The sequence below is a fragment of the Ailuropoda melanoleuca genome, chromosome 2 (genome assembly GCF_002007445.2).
Source record: "Ailuropoda melanoleuca isolate Jingjing chromosome 2, ASM200744v2, whole genome shotgun sequence".
Lineage (NCBI taxonomy): Eukaryota > Metazoa > Chordata > Mammalia > Carnivora > Ursidae > Ailuropoda > Ailuropoda melanoleuca.
The window spans coordinates 36,659,292-36,679,490 of NC_048219.1; the positions used below are offsets into that span (position 1 = coordinate 36,659,292).

The following is a 20,199-nucleotide window of genomic DNA, read 5'->3' on the forward strand; positions in this document are numbered from 1 at the left end:
GAGCTACATTTATTCTTAAAGTAAGAAAACATCTTCTGTTGTAGATTTAAGCCATTCTATTTTTTTTAAAGATTTATTTATTTTGGAGAGAGAAAGACGGCATGTATGAGTGGAGTTGGGGGGGAGGATGGGAAGGGACAGAGGGAGAGGGAAAGAGAGAGAATCTCCAGCAGACTCCCCGCTGAGTGCAAAGCCCCATGCAGGGCTAGATCTCAGGACCCAGAGATCATGGCCTGAGCTGAAATCAAGAGTCCCATGCCTAACTGACTGAACTACCCACATGCCCCTAAGCCATTCTGTTTTTTAAAGATGCTGCAGTACTGAGATAGGGAGGAAATGTAGAAAATGCCTTAAAAAACAAAACAGGTTTTATATGAAGTAGTGACTTAATCAGTTTAAGTGGAATCCTCCATTCTGAAGATAGTTGTCATTTCTTTCTTTCTTTCTTTCTTTCTTTCTTTCTTTCTTTCTTTCTTTCTTTCTTTCTTTCTTTCTAAGATTTTATTTATTTATTTTTGAGAGAGAGAGAGAGAGAGAGCACAAGCAGGGGGAGTGCCAGGCAGAAGGAAAGGGAGAAGCAGACTCCCCACTGATCAGGGAGCCCTATGCGGGACTCAATCCCAGGACCCCAGGACTACAGTCTGAGTTGAAGGCAGACGTTCAACCAACTGAGCCACCTGGGCGCCCGATAGTTGTCATTTCTTAGAAGATTTAAAACCACCTTCTCTCATTACAAATAAAACAAATCTTGAATAGTCTCAGAAGCATCAAAGTGGAGTTGTTTCACTAAGCTTATTTATTGTTCTTGATTGTGAGTAATTGGAGAAGATTACTGTTTGGTTTTGTGTAATAATTTTTATTGTATATTTGGTATTTAATGTTTTTTGTAATTAAAATATAGAATATATTATATTCTGTTATGTAAAATGAGAAATTGGTTTGCTCATTTGCCGTTCAAACTGTATTTAATCATAAGTAAAACTTTAGCAATATTATACCATATAATATATATTCATTACTTATTTTTCTTTAATTTTTTTTCTTTCAGTACAAAAGATTAACTTTACAGAAGAATGCAATCAAGTGATGGCTTTTTCTTTAGAATTTGAATATGGAGGCCACAGGAACAGATGAAGTTGACAAGCTAAAAACTAAATTTATATCTGCTTGGAACAACATGAAATATAGTAAGTATCATTTAAAAATTGTTTAAATCTAAAGAAATATTTAAAGACGTATCATCTGCCTTATTAAGTCACTCACAATTGCTTAAGTTTGTCTTTGAATGAAATATTTCTGTGAGGAATGTAGATAAACATATATCCTGAAGAAAGAACCAAATATCATCATAAATATTGTCTAGAAACTCAGGCATACTATGTGGTCCTTTTTTCTTTGAACATTCAGAAGCAGATAGAATTTATTTAAGTGATGATAATACCTCAGTTGTTCAGACTCAGTTTCAGGCAACGTTATATATAAACTAGGAAGCAAGCAAAATAGACCTTTAAACACACAAAACAGACAGTATAATGTTCACATACTGATACCTATGAATTTCTCTTAGGAGTACCCTTAGACCTTTATATTTAACCTAGTTATTCGTGGTTTGCAAACAAATCCAAAAAGGGTCATATGGTGGTTTTAAAACTCACCTTGGACTAGAAACAAATAGGAAATGAAGAAACTTTCGAAGATGGAAAAATACTTAGCAGAACCAGTTGCAACAGAAAGAAGTTCATATCCATAAATTTGGAGTAACATTTAGCAAAACCCCTTCATAATGCAAATTCAGGTAAAACACAATTGACAGTTGGCTCCTGGTTCACTGGAAGGCATGGCCAGCTAGCCATTCAGATAGTTATAACTTGATAATAATGAAACATTGCATTTTGAAAACTATGGACATTGATTTTTTAAAAATTAAGATATAATTTACATACTAAAAAATTCACCCTTTTATGATTCAGTGGTTTTTAGTATATTTATAAGATTGTACAACCATCATCACTATCTAACTCCAGAACATTTTTATCACTCCCAAAAGCAACCCTGGACCCATTAGCAGCTACTCCTCATTCTTCCCCACCTCTCTCCAGCCCCTGGGAATCACCAGTGTTTTTTGTCTTTATGGGTTTGACTATTGTGGACATCTCATATATATGGAATTGTAGAACTTATGGCCTTTTGTGCCTGACTCCTTTCATTTAGCATAATGTTTTTGAAATTCATCCATATTGTAGCATATATGTATCATTACTTCATTCCTTTATGTGACTGACTGAATAATATTTCATTGTATGGCCATATCACAATTTCTTTACCTATTTCTTAGTTGATGGACATTTGGGTTGTTTTTGACTTTTTGGCTAATATGAATAGGCTGCAATGAACATTATGTACAGGTTTTTGCGTGACTATATCTTTTCGGTTCTCTTAGGTCTATACTCTGGAGTAGAATTGCCGGATCATATGTTAACTCTTAAGTTTAACTTTCTGAGGAACTACCAAGCTATTTCTCAAAGTAGCGGCACCATTTTACATTCCCATCAGCAATGTTTGAGGGTCTGAATTTCTCTACATTCTCACCAGCCCTTTTTATTGTCCATCCTTTTTTTTGTTGTTGTTAAGTTTTTTATTTATTTATGTAATCTCTAAATCCAGTATGGGGCTCAAACTCACAATGCAGAGATCAAGAGTCACATGCTCTTCTGACTGAGCCAGCCAGGTGCTCTGTATTGTCCATGCTTTTTAAAATTTTTTTTTAAAGATTTATTTATTTTAGAGAGAGAGGGAGAGAGAGAGCATGAGCAGGAGGGGCAGAGGACGAGGGAGAGAGAATCTCCAGCAGACTCTGTGCTGAGCATGGAGCCTGATGTGGGGCTTGATTTCACAACCCTGAGATCATGTCCCCAGCTGAAACCAAGAATAGGATGCTTAACTGACTGAGCCACCCAGGTGCCCCCATCTATCTTTTTTATTAGAGCCATTCCAGTGGGTGTGAAGTATCTCAATGAATTTGATTTGCATTTTCCTTGATGAATAATGTTAAACATCTTTCCATATACTTATTGGCTATTTTTATATATTCTTTGGAGAAATGTCTATTTAAGTCCTTTGTACCTTTTTAAATTGGGTTATCTGTCTTTTCACTATTGAGTTGTAAGAGTTCTTTATATATTCTAGGTACAAATCCCTGAGCAAATGTATGATTTGCAAATATTTTCTCCCATTTTGGGGTTATCTTTTCACTTTCTTGGTAGTGTCCACTGAAGCACAAAACTTTCAAATTTTGATGAAATCCAATTTGTTTATTTTTTTCTTTGGTGTTTTCTTTTGATATCATATTTAAGAAACTGCTGCCTAAATCAAGATCATGCAGATTTATACCTATGTTTCTGTTTAAGAATTTTATTATTTTAGCTCTTATTTTGAGGTCTTTGATCCATTTTGAGTTAATTTTTGCATGTGATGTGAGGTAGAAGTCCAACTTCATATTTGTATGTGGCTATTCAGTTGTCCCAGCACCATATTTTGAAAAGACTATTCTTTCTCCTTTGAATGGTCTTGACACCCTTGTCTAAAATCAGTTGACCATAGATGTAGAGAATTATTTCTGGACTTGCAATTCAGTTCCATTTATATACACATCTGTCCATGTGCCGGTACCACACTCTCTTGATTACTTTAGCTTTTTGTAAAATTTAAAATTGGGAAGTGTGATTCCTCCAACTTTGTTCTTTTCCAAGATTGTTTTGGCTATTCTGGATCCCTTGCATTTCTATATGAATTTTTGATCATCTTACCAATTTCTGTAAGAAATCCAGCTGGGATTTTGATATAGATTTGATATAGAATCTGTAGATCCACTGGCAAAGTATTGCCATCTTAACAGAGTATTGCCATATTAAGTCTTCCAGTCCATGGATATGGGATGTCTTTCCTTATATTTAGGCTTATAATTTTTTTCAATGATGTTTTGTGGTTTTTTTACATATAACTTTTGCACTTTTTGTTAAAGTTATTTGTAAGTATTTTATTTTTGTGCTATCTTAAAAGGAATCATTTTCTTTATTTTAGCTTGTTGCTGGTATATAGAAATATAGTGGTTTTTTATAATTTGATCCTGTGTCTTGTAAGCTTGGTGTTCTACTTTATTAGCACTAACATTTTTTGTGGATTCCTTAGGGTTTTCTGTATGTGAGATCATGTTTATCTGCAGGTAGAGGCTTATGCTCTTTTTAAGCCATTTAATCTGGTGAATAGGTTATGTGATGAAGATTTCATTTGTAAGTTGAAAATTGTCATATACGTACTAGATAACACATTTTAGTAGTATCCTAGGAGTTGTTACTTAACCTATTATTTACATATGTGTTGTTTTCCATATCTAGATAATTTAAGTGTCCAGAGTAAAATCCAGAGATTAATCCCTAATCTCTAAAAAACAGATTGTTCAGGGTAACTAAGTGTTCTAGATAGCTTCAAGTTATGAAGTAATATTTTTTATTTGATTTTATTGGTGAAAATCATTCTAAAATATTTTGTGTATTTTCCTTGCTTAGAGTTTGTGTAGTATGGTTGGTGTAGGAAGGACTAATATTGAACACCCATTAACACATTAGCGTTTTGTAGGTAATTTATGTATCTTCTGATTTAAATCTCATATTTTTCTGAGATAGATATCTTTCTGAGTTTTTTTTTTAATTAGAAAACTGAGATTAAGTGACATATTTCATGGTCACATATCTAGGTAATAACTCTTGAAACTGGTATTCAAACCCAGCCTCTCTTGCCCCCCAGTCTTGCTGTTTTCTGAATACAGTGAACATAATTTAGGATTACTTTTATCAACGTCAATATTATGAAATGATGAAGAAGGAACTAGAAGTGGCATAGCACTTAAGATTTAAAAGACTGTCGACCTTACTTTCTTGTAAAACTGTTTCATTTTTGCTTTCTTCTCCCCTCCCCCTTTTTATTTACATGACTTTATGAGGTATGTAAACTTGACTTCCTTTTTAAAATAGTAATAAGTAAACCATCCTTCTTCTGTGTGTTTCTGATCCTCCAGAAAATCATTATCATCTGTTATTTTTTTGGCTTGTTTACATCTTTTAAAGCCTTGTAATTTTCAAGTTGCTGACTTAATGGACTATAAGGTTTTTTATAATATTCTGTTTATGGTAGTTAGTCTCCAAAGATGGTCCTTAGTAAGGATCTTTAATCACATCTTGTGTTGTTTCTTTTCTCATTTAATCTGGGCTGGCCTATGCCTTATATTAACCAATAGAATGAGATAGAAATGAGGCTATGTCAATTCTAGGCCTGGCCGTTAAGAGGCAAGTTCTGCTTGCTCTGTTTTGGAGCTCTGAACTGTTATGTAACCAGCTTAGGTCCTCAGCTGGAGAAATCACATGGAGAGGCCACACAAAGAAGAAAGGCCCCGAAACTACATAAAAGAGAAAGCATCAGCCAATGCAGTATCTCGGTTGAGCCTCTCCATCTTATTTTTACGACATTAGAGACTCCAAGCAAGATCAGCAGGAGAACTGCTCAACTGAGGCCAGTCAACCCACAGAGCTATGTGATATAAGAAAAAAAGTTGTTTCAAGTTTTGGAGTCGTTTGTTAAACGAACAAATAACTGAAACGCTGTTCTAGTTTATCTCTTAATTTTTTTTCTTTTGTAACTGAGAGAAAAGTAACGTAAAGTGTGATGAACAGATCATAAGTATACGATTTGCAGAGTATGACACATGTGTATACCTGTGAAACTAACAATCTAATCAATATAGAGAAAATTTCCTTTACCCCAGAAAGTTTCTTCATTCTTCCTTCTGGTCAGTGCTCACCCCTCATAGACTGTCACTCCCCTGTGTCAATTTATTTAATGGCTTTTTTGCCAAATTTACTTACTTTTCTTAATTTATTTAGTTTTATTAGTTTTTATTTAGAAAACATAATGACATTTAATTTGTCTCTTTCCCACCTCCCTGCTGCTATAAATTGAGATTTAGAGGTAAAAAGTGGGGGAGGTCAATATATTCTTGAACATGAAGAATTCTGATGACTATATATTTTTCAATATATGTAAGAAGAACTTATTCATAATCATACTTCTTATTCATGTCTCTTTCCTATGCCCCAGGCTCTGTTATCCTATCTCTATGGATTTTACATCCTTCATTTTTCCATCTCTGTGCCAGAGCATCCCGGTTCAGCATCAACAAGCTAGGGCAGAGATAGTGGTACATTTCTTACAATGCTTTTAAAAAGATAAAATGAAGATTGGTCAACTAAAACTAAAAAATTTAAAGAAAAAAAATATAGACTAGTTACTTGGCATACGGGTCGAATTCAGCTCTGACATGCCTGTGGAAAAAGAGAGAAAAATGGCTGGGCCTTATCAGAAGTCCTGAGTCTTCTTTATGTACCTAGCATCATGGAGTATTAAAGGAAGTCAGTCTATTTTGAGGGTTAGGTCCTGCCAGGATTTGCACAGGAAGTACAGAAGTTAAAGCATGCACCGTATGAATGGTGGTTGAGCTTTAAAGCACTATATATCTGTGCTCATGTAAAATGTGGATCTTTAGTGCCCCAGGCTCTAAGAAATTAGATTCACAACTTCTCTTTTCTTGAGGAAGGACTGGTGACTTCCTGTGCAAATCCTGCCAGGATTTGCACAGAAAGTACAGAAGTTAAAGCATGCACCGTATGAATGGTGGTTGAGCTTTAAAGCACTATATATCTGTGCTCATGTAAAATGTGGATCTTTCCAGTGCCCCAGGCTCTAAGAAATTAGATTCACAACTTCTCTTTTCTTGAGGAAGGACTGGTGACTGCTAAGAGGTGGTAGGCAGAGGGTAAAGTGTAGAGAGAAGGAGAGAAGTTCCTCCTTAAAGATTGTTTCCTTTTATTTGAGGTTGTTTTTATGAAGTTCTTCAAATTTGCCTTAGAAATGCCGTTGGAGGGGAAGGAGTTATTACTATTTTGGGGATTAGAATTATTCTGGTACAGTTACTAATAATATTTCTAAGACATAATGTTTGTAAAGTGCCTAGCCTAGTTCCTGGTAGACAGTAGGTGGCCAGTGAATACTAATTTCCCATTATAGTTCAGAGAAGACCATCAGAGCCAAGTGAGAAAAGGAAAAAATGGCTTAGAAGTGCATACATGAGCCAGAAGATGTAGGATTTGGATAGGCTGTTATTGAGGAGGACATTTTTGTCATGGGATAGTATGACCCAGATAGCAAGCTCCACTTTGAGTACAGCTGAAAAGTAGTGGAAAAGATGACTATAAAGGTAATTTGTATCATATTTTGGAAAGTCTTTAGTATCACTGAGAAGTTCATAATAAATCTGTTAATAATGAGTCACTGAGGATGGTTTTTGGGCAGAAGAGTTACCTAATCAAACCTGAGCCACGGGGAGATTAATTTGGCAGTGATATGTGGCATATGCTAGAGTGAAGAAAGACTGATGGCACAGAAGCCATTCTGGAGAGTATTGTAGTAATCCAAGCTGCACGAAAGCCTGATTCGTGTGTTTGATTTTCCGTTCTTTTCTCCAGCAAATTCAAATACTTGCAGCATCTTTATTGTGAATACACAGTTTTATTTATTTGTTTTTTTATATTTATTTGTATTACAGTACTTTGAGGAGCACTTTCATAAGAATCACTGATTTTAAATTTTCTAACAACTCTTCAATATAAATGGTAGATAGTCTACTTAAGAGTAGACTGAAGTCAGGCAACCCTCTTGGGTCCCCTCCCTCTTCGGGAGCTTTGTCCTCTATCATTCAATAAACTTTACTATCATTCAATAAACTTTACTTTGCTGCCCAAAAAAAGAAAGAAAGAAAAAAAAGAGTAGACCTAAGTCTGTTGTCTCCCAATTTCAGATTCTTTCTGTTTATATGCTCTTCTAAAAGAAGCGGTTTTTAAGTCTACCATTAGCAGTCAGGAATTTCATATACTTGGGAATATTCAGAAATGTAATGGACAAGTGTTTTTCTTAGGAAATCAAGAAATATTAATAGTACCATAAAAAACCAAGAGGAGGGGGCACCTCGGTGGCTCAGTTGGTTGAGCAACCGACTCTTGGTTTTGGCTCAGGTCATGTTCTCAGGGTCATGGGAAAAAAAACCCCAAAAGGATACTACCTTTTAGACACATAGTTTAGTAGGAAGAAAATTGAAAGAATCAGAGTTTGCAACTACAGTTGGGGATTGGGAATTGGGAGGTGGAAAACTGAGATGAGTCTCTCTGAAAGCTTTATTCACTACTTTCAGAGATCCTCAGGTGGCTGACATGATGGGGTTATAACATTTCCGTAGGAAACTTCAATCCACATTTATCAAAAGCACTAGTGTACTGTGTTACCTTGTCCCTAAATTACTTTATTGGAATACTCTATCACTTTAAATATTTTAATTATTTAAGATGGAAGGAAATGCAAGAAATTGGTAACATTTGTTGCATTTGGGAAAAGACATTGACGTCAGAGGAACTGGAGTAGTATTTGTACCTTTTAAGTTTTATACCATAAGAACATTGTAACCTGTTTGAAAATAAGTTAAAATTAAATTCTTTCTCATGTTCTTTACGTGGATAGAATGTGTTTAAAATACTTAACTGTATTTGAATGTCACATAAATGTCCTGTATTTTCAGTTCATTATCCATATATTTTGCTATTTTTGCAAAAAATGAATGTCTATAGCTGAGAATTAATGATTTGAAATTAAGAAAAAGGAAATGCTGCTAGACTCTTAGTCTGAAATCCTTTAACTCCAAAACTACTTTTCTCTTTTCTCGTTCAGGTTGGGTGTTGAAAACAAAAACATATTTTAGTAGAAATTCCCCTGTATTATTGCTTGGAAAATGCTACCATTTTAAGTATGAAGGTAAGTGCTAAATTTGTAACCCATTTAAAAATCTTTATACAAATTCATTGTATAACTGTTTTCATTGTTTTATTTCCAGATTAATTTACTTTTGGCATATTCTTTTTGTTTTTTACTTAAACTCTTCTTATTGTAGTAAAATACACATAACATAAAATTTACCATCTTAATAATTTTTAAGTGTACAGTTAGGTGGTATTAAATACATTCATAATGTACTAATGACATTACCACCATTTATCTCCAGAACTTTTCATCTTGTAAAACTGAAACTCTACCCATTAAACAATAACTCCCCAACCTTCTCTTTCCCTCAGCCCCTGGCAACCACCATACTACTTTTTATGCTTGTGTTTTTGGCATATTTCTTTAAGAACCTGTATTTTATCTAACAGAAAATACATTGCCATGTGGTTTGGGTTTCTAGTGAACTCCTTGAGGATGAGAATCATGACCTCTTTTGTTATGTCCCTCATAGTTTTGGACTTATAATAGTATGAATGCTAAGTATTATTTGAATTGATATCTTAATATTATGTATCAAGTTTTGTGATAACTTTAAAGTATACACTAATAATTAAAAGTATCACCTTAATTAACCTACTAATGGAAGATTTTCCAATTCTTAAGGAAGCTCCAATTTCTGAAATTGACTTTATTTGATGTTTTTAAGTTTCCACATATACTCATCCTCTTAATAATTATCATATATTTTCTTTTAATAATTATCATGTATTTTCTTTGAATAATTTATGTCACTTAATGAGTGCCTTCTATGTGTCAGGCGTCATGCTGAGCTCTTTGTGAAATGTCATTAATTCTTACAACAAGACTACAATATGGATTCATATATCCTTACCTTATGAGTATGGAAACAGGAGCTTAGAGAAGTTAAGTAATTTGTCCAAAGTCACACAGGTATTAAATGGCAGAGCTGAAATTTAAACCAAGACTATGTCTCACTTTATGACTGGTGTTTTTTTTTACTATATGTCTTTGCTTGGTTTTGTGTGTATGAGTGTGTGTATTTTGTGTTAATGTGCGTGTGTGTGTGTGTGTGTGTGTAGGAGAGAGGAGAGAATGTATGTGAAAGTGTGTCATTATCAAGGCTTTTATTTTTGGTTGACTTATTTTGGCACATCATTTATCAGCAATTTTCTTTTCTTTTTCATTTCTTTTTAAAGATTTTATTTATTTGAGAGAGAGAGAGAGCACATGAGTGGAGGGGCAGAGGGAGAGGGAGAAGCAGACTCCCCACTGAGCAGGGAGCCCAGTGGTGTCAATCGCAGGACCCTGGGACCATGACCTGACCCGAAGGCAGACACTCAACCAATTGAGCCACCCAGGCGCCTCCTATCAGCAATTTCCTAAATCCTTTTAAAAGTCTTGTAATAATAGCAGCTAACATTTATTATTTATTATGTGCTAGGCAGCATTTTAAGTAATTTACATGTTTAACTGATTGAATCCTCACAGCATTCTTGAAGGATGAATAGGAAGGTGATGGACAAAGAAGGGATACATTTTAGGTAAACAGAATGGCACAAGATATTAGAGAGTATATTCAGAAACAGAGATGTCCCGTGTAAGGAAAGAATCAAATTATGTTGGAACTTCTTGAATGCTATACTAAAAAGTTTTATTTGTTTATAGGCAGAGGAGAATATGGGCTTTGGGGTCAGACATAAGTGCTTTGAATTTTGGCTCTTTTTACTAATTAGTTGTTACTTTAGGCAAATTGTTTATTCTTCCTAAGTATTAATGATAACTGTTTCATAAGGGTTTAGTGATTTGCCTGGTACATATGAGCATCCTAAATAGTATTATTATTCATGATATAGGAAATTGTAGAAAAAGTTATTAGAATTTTTAAAATTAATTTTTTAAAGTAATCTCTACACCTAGTGTGGGGCTCGAACTCATAACCCCAAGATAAAGAGTCTCATGCTCTACTGACTAAGCCAGCCAGGTGCCCTTTATTAGAATTTTGTTGTTGTTGTTAAGGATAGCATTATAGATTTTTTAGAAGAAACACTTTGAACAGATCCTTGTAGTGGGCTCTTGGGGGCCCTCAACTCAAGAGACAGAAAGTAAGTGATGTAGGAAGTAGGAATGAGACAAATAGAAGACTATAGTTGACCCATGAACAATGGGTTTGAACTACGCAGGTCCACTTACATGTGGATTCCTGCAGTAAGTATAGTACTGTAAGTATATTTTCTCTTCCTTGTGATTTTCTTAATATTTCTTTTCTCTAGCTTATTGTAAAAGTACTGTATATACTACATATAACATATAACATATAAAAATGTGTTAATTGACTATGTTATCAGGTAAGGCTTCTGGTCAACAATAAGTTATTAGTAGTTTAAGTGTTTGGGGACTCTAAAGTTATACATGGACTACAAGGTTGGGATTGGAGCCCCTAACCCCACATTGTTCAAGGATCAACTGTATTTTGCTTTGGTTTAGGAGTGGTGATACAGGGAAGGGGAAAGGTGTGGGACCTGGAGGGAGAAAGGAGAGGAGCTAGAAAGGTGGTAAGAGGCTACATGTCCATTGAGACATTCCCTTGTTGACGTCCTCTGATCTTAAGTAAAGTCAGGTAAGCTTGTGAAATGCTTGATCTAAGAGGAGTTCTTTTGGAAAGGGGATGAATTTGACATGTGGAATGAAGATGACAACTCATATTGCAGTGGCTGGACACAGGGAGGAGCATTAAAAGCTTAAGCTGTGGAGAATTAGCAGAAATCTTGGAGGCTAGGTTTGGGCTCCTACATGTCACAGAATTTTTGGCGTAAGCAAATTTTCTAAGTTTTCAGAGAGAGACTGGGGTGCCCAGTTGGCTTCTTAATTACAATGATTGTTATTGTCTTAGATTTTTGAGCAAAAAATGCCAAATTTCATGTAATTATTTTCAGTGATTATATATTGACAATGTACTGGTTAGGACATTGATCTTGCCCAGAAGGAGCACATAATAATTATAACTAAATACATGCATTGGAATAATAACTGATAGAAGAATGATTGGAAGTCAGTTAACAGGCAAGAGGCAATGACTCTGATATAGGGTAGTGGAAATGGAAAGAAGGGGATGGATGTGAGGTATTTTAAGATAGTATCAACAGCATTTAACAAATGATTGGATTTAGTAACATGGAGATAGTAGATAAAGAAGTAGACTATTTAGAAATGAACAGTCCGAATGAAGTAGGCTGTTTAGAATTGATTTGTATTTATTTTCAAAGAGGTCGCATTTGAGGCCAACGGGTCAGGTCACATTGATGAAAAGTATAGGTGGAGAACATCCATCTTTAAAGATAGTCTGATGAGGAAGAATTAGTGAATGACATTAAGAAGGAATAGGCAATATAGAAGACAAAAACCCATAATGGTGTATTATCATAGAGACTAAAGGAAAGAGATTTTCAGGAAATAAGAGTTGGACAAAATGCCTAATGCTCAAAAGAGGTTAAATAGGAAATAGCCTCGGTAGAAGCTCTAGGATTTGTTGATGAGAAATTGCTGATGACTTTTGAGAGAGCAGTTTCACTAGAGTGGTAAAGATACAAAAGTAACAGCAGCTAACCTACGTTTACTGGGTGTGGGTCTGTGTTATGCATCACGGCCAAATTGTATTGTTTTAAGGAGCTAGTGATTATGATATTTGGTAAAGAAGAATTTTTTTTTAAAGATTTTATTTATTTATTTGAGAGAGAGAAAAAGAGAGAGTGCATGAGTAGGGGTAGAGGCAGAGAGAGAGAGGCTCCTCAGGGAGCCTGACACTGGGCTTGATCTCAGGACTCTGAGATCATGCCCCGAGCTGAGGTCAGATGCATAACCAACTGAGCCACCCAGGCGCTCCAGAGAAGAACTTCTTACATAAAACATAAAATTACAGGGGCGCCTAGGTGGCTCAGTCGTTAAGCGTCTGCCTTCGGCTCAGGGCTGATCCCGGCATTCTGGGATCGAGCCCCACATCAGGCTCCTCCGCTGGGAGCCTGCTTCTTCCTGTCCCACTCCCCCTGCTTGTGTTCCCTCTCTCGCTGGCTGTCTCTCTCTCTGTCAAATAAATAAATAAAATCTTTAAAAAACAACAACAACAACATAAAATTACAGCCTATAAAGGAAAATATTGATCACTTTGACCAAATACGAATTTAAAATATCTACATGACAGAAGATACCATAAAGTTTTGTAGCAAACCAGAGAGAGAAGATACTTGCACACGCTCTTTCATTCTCCTTTTGTGTGTGTAGGTATTTTATCTGTTTATGTATCACATGATGACCTTTCTATCTTTCCATCTCTATCTTAAAGAAAATGTTAGTCTCCAAAATAATAATGAACTACAAATTAATACAAAGCACATAAACAACCCAAGAAAACATGAGCCAAGCAGATGAACAGGCCAGGTGCTTTTTAAGTAGAAATCTGAATGGTCAAATACAGGAAAATGCTATGCTAGTAATAAAGAGAGTGCAAATTAAAATGGGATATTATTTCTTAGTCATCGGATTTGTAAAAATTGAGAGGTTTCATGATATCAAACGTTAGCAAGGCTGTGAAGAAGTAGGAACTCAAGCACTGCTAAAGAGAGTGTAAATTGGTACAACCTCTTCGTGAGAAATTTGAGAGTACTTAGAAAAATTAAAAATATACACAACTTAGGATCCAGCAATTTGACTTTTAAGTATTGATCATAGAGGAGTTCTCTGTACGTGTGGAGAATACATGTACAAGGATGTTTATTGTAGCTTTATTGAAATAAAAAGTTGGAAACAACTTAAGTGTTCAGTAGTAGATTTGATGAATAAGGTTAATCATTTATTCCACAAGTATTTATTGAGAGTCTTATAATGTGCCAGGCACTGGAGTTAATGCTGAAAGTATGACAGGCACAGTCCTTACTCTCAAGGAGCTTACTGTCCAGATGAGAGACATTAAACAAATAAGTACAAAAGTTATTAATCCCATTATGATGTTTGTGATGAAGCAGGAGTATAGGCTGCTGTAAAACTACAGAAGGAGACCACATTAGAAAGGTTGCTAATGGATGTATTTCAAAATAGCTTAAACAATAAGGGGATGTATTAACATACACAATGAGAAGTTCTATGTAGGGATGGCTCTAGGTTGGTTAATTCAGTGCCTCTGTGACATCAAGGACTCATGTTCTATTCATCTTCCTACTCTGCTAATCTCAGCATGTTGGCCTTATTTTCACCAACTCTCCTTAAAGTAGCAAGTGTCTATTTCAGCACCAAGCTCAGATATATGACCAATATGACACAATCTAGTGGAAGAAAGACTTTTTCTTCTTTGTATTATTTCTTTATTACAAATACTGAATTTTTATTATTTTTATAATTTTATATTAAATCATTAAAATTTTGAAATTATGAAATATTCATACATAGAGAAGGTAAAAACGTTGTGTATATACATTTAAGGAGAGTAACAAAAGTGTACTCAACAAAAAAATACAATTTTACTCTTACCTATTTATTTAACTTTTAATTCAAGTATAATTAACATACAGTGTTATGTTATTTTAAGGTGTATAATATAATGATTCAACAGTTCTATCTGTTACTCAGTGCTTATCACAGTAAGTGTGTTCTTGATCTCCTTCACCTCATTCACTTACTCACCTCCCCTCTGGTAACCATCAGTTTGTTGTCTATAGTTAAAACTGTTTTTTTTTGTCTCTTTTCTTCTTTGTTCATTTGTTTTGTTTCTTTAATTCCACATATGAGTGAAATCATATGGTATATGAGTAATTTTTTTTATCTCTGTGTGCTGCTTCTACCCAATTATAGCCCTCCCATGCCAAAAAAACCCCGCTATTGCAATGTTACCAATGATTTCTTATTTCCTGTTTCTGATTTTTTGAAAATGGAATCAAACTATATTTTGCTTCTGTTACTTGCTTACGCCTTTCAGTTGTGTTTTTAAGAATTGTCCATGTTGTTACAGGTAGTTCTGGTTTATTTTTACCGCTGCATAGTATTACAATGTATGAATTACTACAAATCACTCATTCTATTATTGATGGGCATTTGATTTTGGTTTTTCACCTTTATAAACAATGTATATAGTATTTTCTTACATTATTTATTGATTTTTAATTCAGTTGCATTGTGGTCAGACAAAATACTTTAATATCAATCTATAATAGAATGAGATCTTATTTATTGATTTGAGAGAGAGAGAGAGTGTGCACACAAGCAGTGGGGAGGAGCAGAAGGAGAGGAAGAAGCAGACTCCCCGCTGAGTTGGGAGCCTGATATGGGGCTCAATCCCAGGACCCCGAGATCACGACCTGAGCCAAAGGCAGATTCTTAACCCACTGAGCCACCCAGATGCCCCAAAAGAACGAAATCTGGAAATTAAGTGATACACCTCTATATAACTCCTCATTTCTTTGTACATGCCATTTTTTAGTAAAAGTAATGATTCAAAAAATTCTGAATTCCTTGATCTTATTTCCACAACATTTGGGCATAACCCTGGTAAGATCTAGAGCAACACAGATCCCTAAAAACAATAGACTTAGCACAAAAACCAACAACATACATAGTAAGACCACTTGATATCTTACTTTCATGCCCTTCCTTATGTTCTACAAAGAGACTCCTAGGCAAAAGTCCGTCCCTGAGATGGTTTCAGTTCAGAAAAAGCTTTTACCATTTTCTAGCCTCTGTGCTACCCTACTTTTTTAAAAAGTTTTTCCCCCCTTTTTCCATGTACTATTTTCATCCCCATGGCTAGACTGATTGTAGGTGGTCCTCAGCCCCAAAATTAGGAAAGACAGAGCCTTATCTCAGTTCAGTTTACACTAAGTCATTTTGGCCCGTACAATAGAACCAGTGTGCCAGAGATAGCCTCAAATTTCAGTTTTTCCTTAACAGTCTCTGAGCCCATCATGTCCTGAATCATCTAAGAGAAAACCTAGAAAAATCCTAGCCAGATGGAAGCATGGTGTCTGTGAAAAGATTAAGCTTACTTAGAATGAAATAAAATCCTTCATTGCTTCTCTCACAGATAATCTGTAAAATTAAATTTTGGTATTTGGTCAAGATATTACTAACTGGTAGGACCATTTGGATTTTTTTATAGTATACAATATTTTTTATAGTATATTTATTTATTTGAGAGAGGGAGCATGAGCAGGGAGGAGGGGCAGAGGGAGAGGGAGGAAGCAGGCTCCCTGCTGAGCAGGAAGCCCCACACAGGCCAAACCGAGGACGTCGAAATCATGACCTGAGCCGAAAACCGACTGAGTCACCCAGGCACCCTTATACTACAGATATTGACATAACGATGCACAACAGGATATCTTACACTGGGAAGGTGGAATTGTATAATATGAAATGAAGAGTTTGTAGCTCAGGAAAGGTAGCAAGATAAATTTAGAAGCTTGAAAGATCATACCAGATTTAGCCTGGTTAAAATAATCTAATTTTTTACAAATGTGTCCTAATATTAATAGAAATAAAATAATAGAAGGCAGATTATCAAGTTTAAGACTCTTATACTTAGTGGGGCACCTGGGGAGGCTTGGTCAGTTAAACACATGTCTTTGACTCAGGTCATGATCCTGGGGTCCTGGGATCAAGCCCCACATCAGGCTTCCTGCTCAGTGGGGAGTATGCTTCTCCCTCTCCCTCTACCCCTCCCCCCTTGTGCTTGCACACGCTCACTCTCTCTTTCTCTCAATAAAATCTGTAAAAAAAAGAATCTTATGCTTATTTATCATTATGAATGAATTCATTGTAGATGACTTAGGGGGTGGTAAGATGAAACCACTACTTCCTAAGCACTCAAGGTTTTTTCTTTATCACTAGTTTGGAAAAATTTGATTATGATATGCACTGGTGCAGTTTTGTTCATGTTTCTTGTGCTTGGGTTTTATTGAACTTCTTGGAACTGTTGATTCATAGTTTTCATCAAATTTGAATTTTTAAAAAAGATTTTATTTATTTATTTGAGAGAGAGAAGAGAATGAACAAGGGAATGGCAGAGGGAGAAGCAGGAGAAGCAGACTCCTTGCTCCTTGCTGAGCAGGGAGCCTGATGTGGGGCTTGATCCCAGGACCCCCAGATCATGACCTGAGCTGAAGGCAGATGCTTAACTGACTGAGCCACCCTGGCTCCCCTCAAATTTGAATTTTTTCTGGTCATTTTGTCTTCAAATGTTTTTTCTTTCCTTCACTTTCTTCTCTCTCCTGGGTCTCCACTTATACATATATTATCATGGATGAAATTCTGCCACAGCTCACTGATGATCTTTTATTTTATTTTTTTTAAAGATTTTATTTATTTATTTTAGAGAAAGGCTGCGAGTGGGGGGAGGGGAAGAGGGAGAAGGAGAGAGAGAATCTCAAGCAGACTCCACGCTGAGTGCAGAGCCCGACATGGGACTCGATCCCATGACCCTGAGATCATGACCTGAGCCAAAATCAAGAGTTGGACACTTAACTGACCGAGACACCCAGGCACCCCTTCTGGTCTTTTATTTTTAAAAAATTCTTTTTCCTCTCTGTGTTTTATTTTGGATCGTTCTTATTGCTGTGTCCTCAAGTTCACCAGTCTTTCAGTCTTTTCCTCAGTAGTGTCTGATCTGCCATACATCCCAGTTATATATTTTTCATCTTGGACCTTGTAGTTTATATATCTAGAAGTTCCATTTTTTTTGGTCTTCCTTTAGTTACTTTTTTGAACATATATAAAATAGTTGTAATAACTGTTTTAATGTCCTTGTTTGTCAATTCTAGCATTTGTATTAGTTCTGGTTCAGTTTTGATTGATTGAGTATTCTCATTTTGGCTTGTGTTTTCCTGCCTTTTTGCATGCCTAGTAATCCTTGATTGATTGCCAGACATTGTATTATTTGCCTTGTTGGGTGCTGGATATTTTCGTATTCCTTCCAGTACTGCATTGTGTGCGTGTGCCAGACTTTCTCTGTTTTACTCTTGGGGGGCATTTGGAAATTTTTCAATTTTTGACAATTGTTAAGGGCGCTGCTGTGAGTATTCCAGTCCATGTGCTTTGGTGAGTAAGCATGTGTATGGATTTTCATTCAATATGTATACCTGGGAATGTAATTGCTGGATCACAGGGTATTCATATGTTTAGCCTCAGTAGATACTACCAAATTGTTTTATAAAGTAGATGTGCCAATTTGTATTCCTACTAGGTGTGTGTAAGAATTCTACTTGCTCTTATGTCACCATTACTTGATGTTTTTCTTTTTTATTAGAGCTACATTTTGATTTTAATTTGCATTTCTCTGATAACTAATGGAATGAGCATATTTTCGTAAACACTTTTCCATTTGGATAGGTCTTCTGTTAGATTGTCTGTCTTCTTCTTATTGATTCATTCCTAAGTTTTCTTTATATGTTCTGGATATGAATCCTTTTTTGGAATGTATATATATATAGGACATGTCTTCTAATCTATGACTTTTTCACTCAGTGTTATCTTTGGAAGAACAGTAGTTCTTAATTTTAATATAGTCCGGTTAACTATTTTACCTCCTTAAACGGTTACTACTTTTGTGTTCTGTTTAATAAATCCTTGCTTACTTTAGGACAAGATGTTCTCTCTAGTATTTTGAAACTGTCATTTCACTGTTTGTTCTCTCATGTTGTTTTTAAGATCAGTTCTTTGTCTTTCATGTGAACCTTATTTTATTCTACTTGGAATTCATATCTTTATTAAAATCTGAAATATTTTCAACCACTTTTAATTTATAGCTGTTCCCCATTCTTCCATTCTCTCCTGCATCTCTGGTAAGTCTTTGTTAGATTTTTTTTCCATGTCTCTGAAATTCTTGGTTTTTCACATATTCTGTTACTTTGTCTCTCTGTGCTGTATTCTGAGTAATTTCTTTCTCTTAATTCTGGTTCCTTAATTATCTCCTGAGTGGTGTATAATTTTCTGTTTAATCTTATGCCAAATTTCTATTTTTAGTTCTATATTTTTTACTTCTAGCAGTTCCATTTGGTTTTCTTTCCTATGTGCTTGGTCAATTTTAATATAGTCTGTTTTTTGTTATTTTTCTAACTTTCAGTACCCTTCTATTTTTTAAACATATGCATACTTATTTTATCCTGTATCTGATAATTACAACATCTGTAGTCTCTGAGGGCTCATTTTATAATTTATTTACTTGTAATTATTTCTCATATTAGCTTGTTTAATTGTGATAGTAAGCCTTGATTGAACCCATGATGTTATAGCAGTTCTCTTCTGTTTCCTTTATCAGCTTTCGTTTCATTCTTTGTTGTGGTTCTTTGTGACTTCCCATTCTTCATAAAGGTCTGATCTCACATCTCTCCCATCATAAAAGACAAAAGCAAAGCAAAACAAAAATTAAAAAACCCCTCTTCCTGTGGTTCCATTTATCTTACATTCACCTGACAAATGTTTATTGCACATCTCCTATGAACTGAACTCTGTGATAAATGCTGAAGCTTTAGGGGTGCAGAAGAAAGATTCCTTCTCCTCTAGTGTACTTGAAATTTGGAAGGGAGGCAGATGTAGATAAATATTATAGATATAATTAATTAAGATTTTGCAAAGAGAAGTCAGTCAAAGAATTGAATAGCAGGGGCAGTATTATTATAGTAGAGAGTCAACAGAACAATTAAGTTCATTTAGTACTAGCAATTTTCCTATAATATTTAGAGTAAGTTTTTTTGGGGTGGGCAGAGGGAGAGAGAGAATCCTAAGTAGGCTCCACGCCCAGCATGGAGCGTGATGCAGGGTCCGTCTTCTGACCCTGAGATCATGACATGAGCCAAAATCAAGAGTCAGAGGCTTTAACCGACTGAGCCACCCAGGTACCCTGTAAATTTTAAATTTGGAGTAAATTTAGAGTAAACATTTAGAGTAAATTTAGAGTAATTTTAGAGACTAGATCTTAAAAGGATAAAGAATTAATCACTTCGTCAAGGTAGGAGATGAGGAACTATATGTTTGTCAAGCCACAGGGTGAGGTGCGAGAGTTATGTACTATTGTATCAAATTGCAAACAAATTTAAATTTCTCTAGAGTAGAAATTTTGGACATATTTGTAGGGCCATGTTCAATTTCTAGGCATTTTTATTTCTAATAAACTTTAAATATTGAGAGAAACTCATTGATATTGGGAGCTTGACAGTCATTATTTTTATTGTCATTGAAACTGTATGCCACAAGTTAGCTCTATTAAGCTGAATATTATGAAGTTTAGATGATTGTAATTTTTTCAGAATGAACTTGAGGAAGGATAGG

General features: G+C 35.2%; 1 protein-coding gene across 3 annotated transcripts in view; it reads left to right on the top strand.

Moving 5' to 3' along the window:
* Positions 1 to 20,199, top strand: part of ATG4C (autophagy related 4C cysteine peptidase) — an 88,809-nt gene that overhangs the window by 21,508 nt on the left and 47,102 nt on the right. For all 3 annotated transcript variants that reach the window (XM_011223011.3, XM_011223009.3, XM_034653603.1), the window contains exons 2-3: positions 1,049 to 1,187; positions 8,827 to 8,910. In XM_011223011.3, the coding sequence (XP_011221313.1) occupies positions 1,112 to 1,187; positions 8,827 to 8,910 (160 nt within the window). In that variant the 5' untranslated portion in view covers positions 1,049 to 1,111. The remainder of the gene's footprint in view (positions 1 to 1,048; positions 1,188 to 8,826; positions 8,911 to 20,199) is intronic.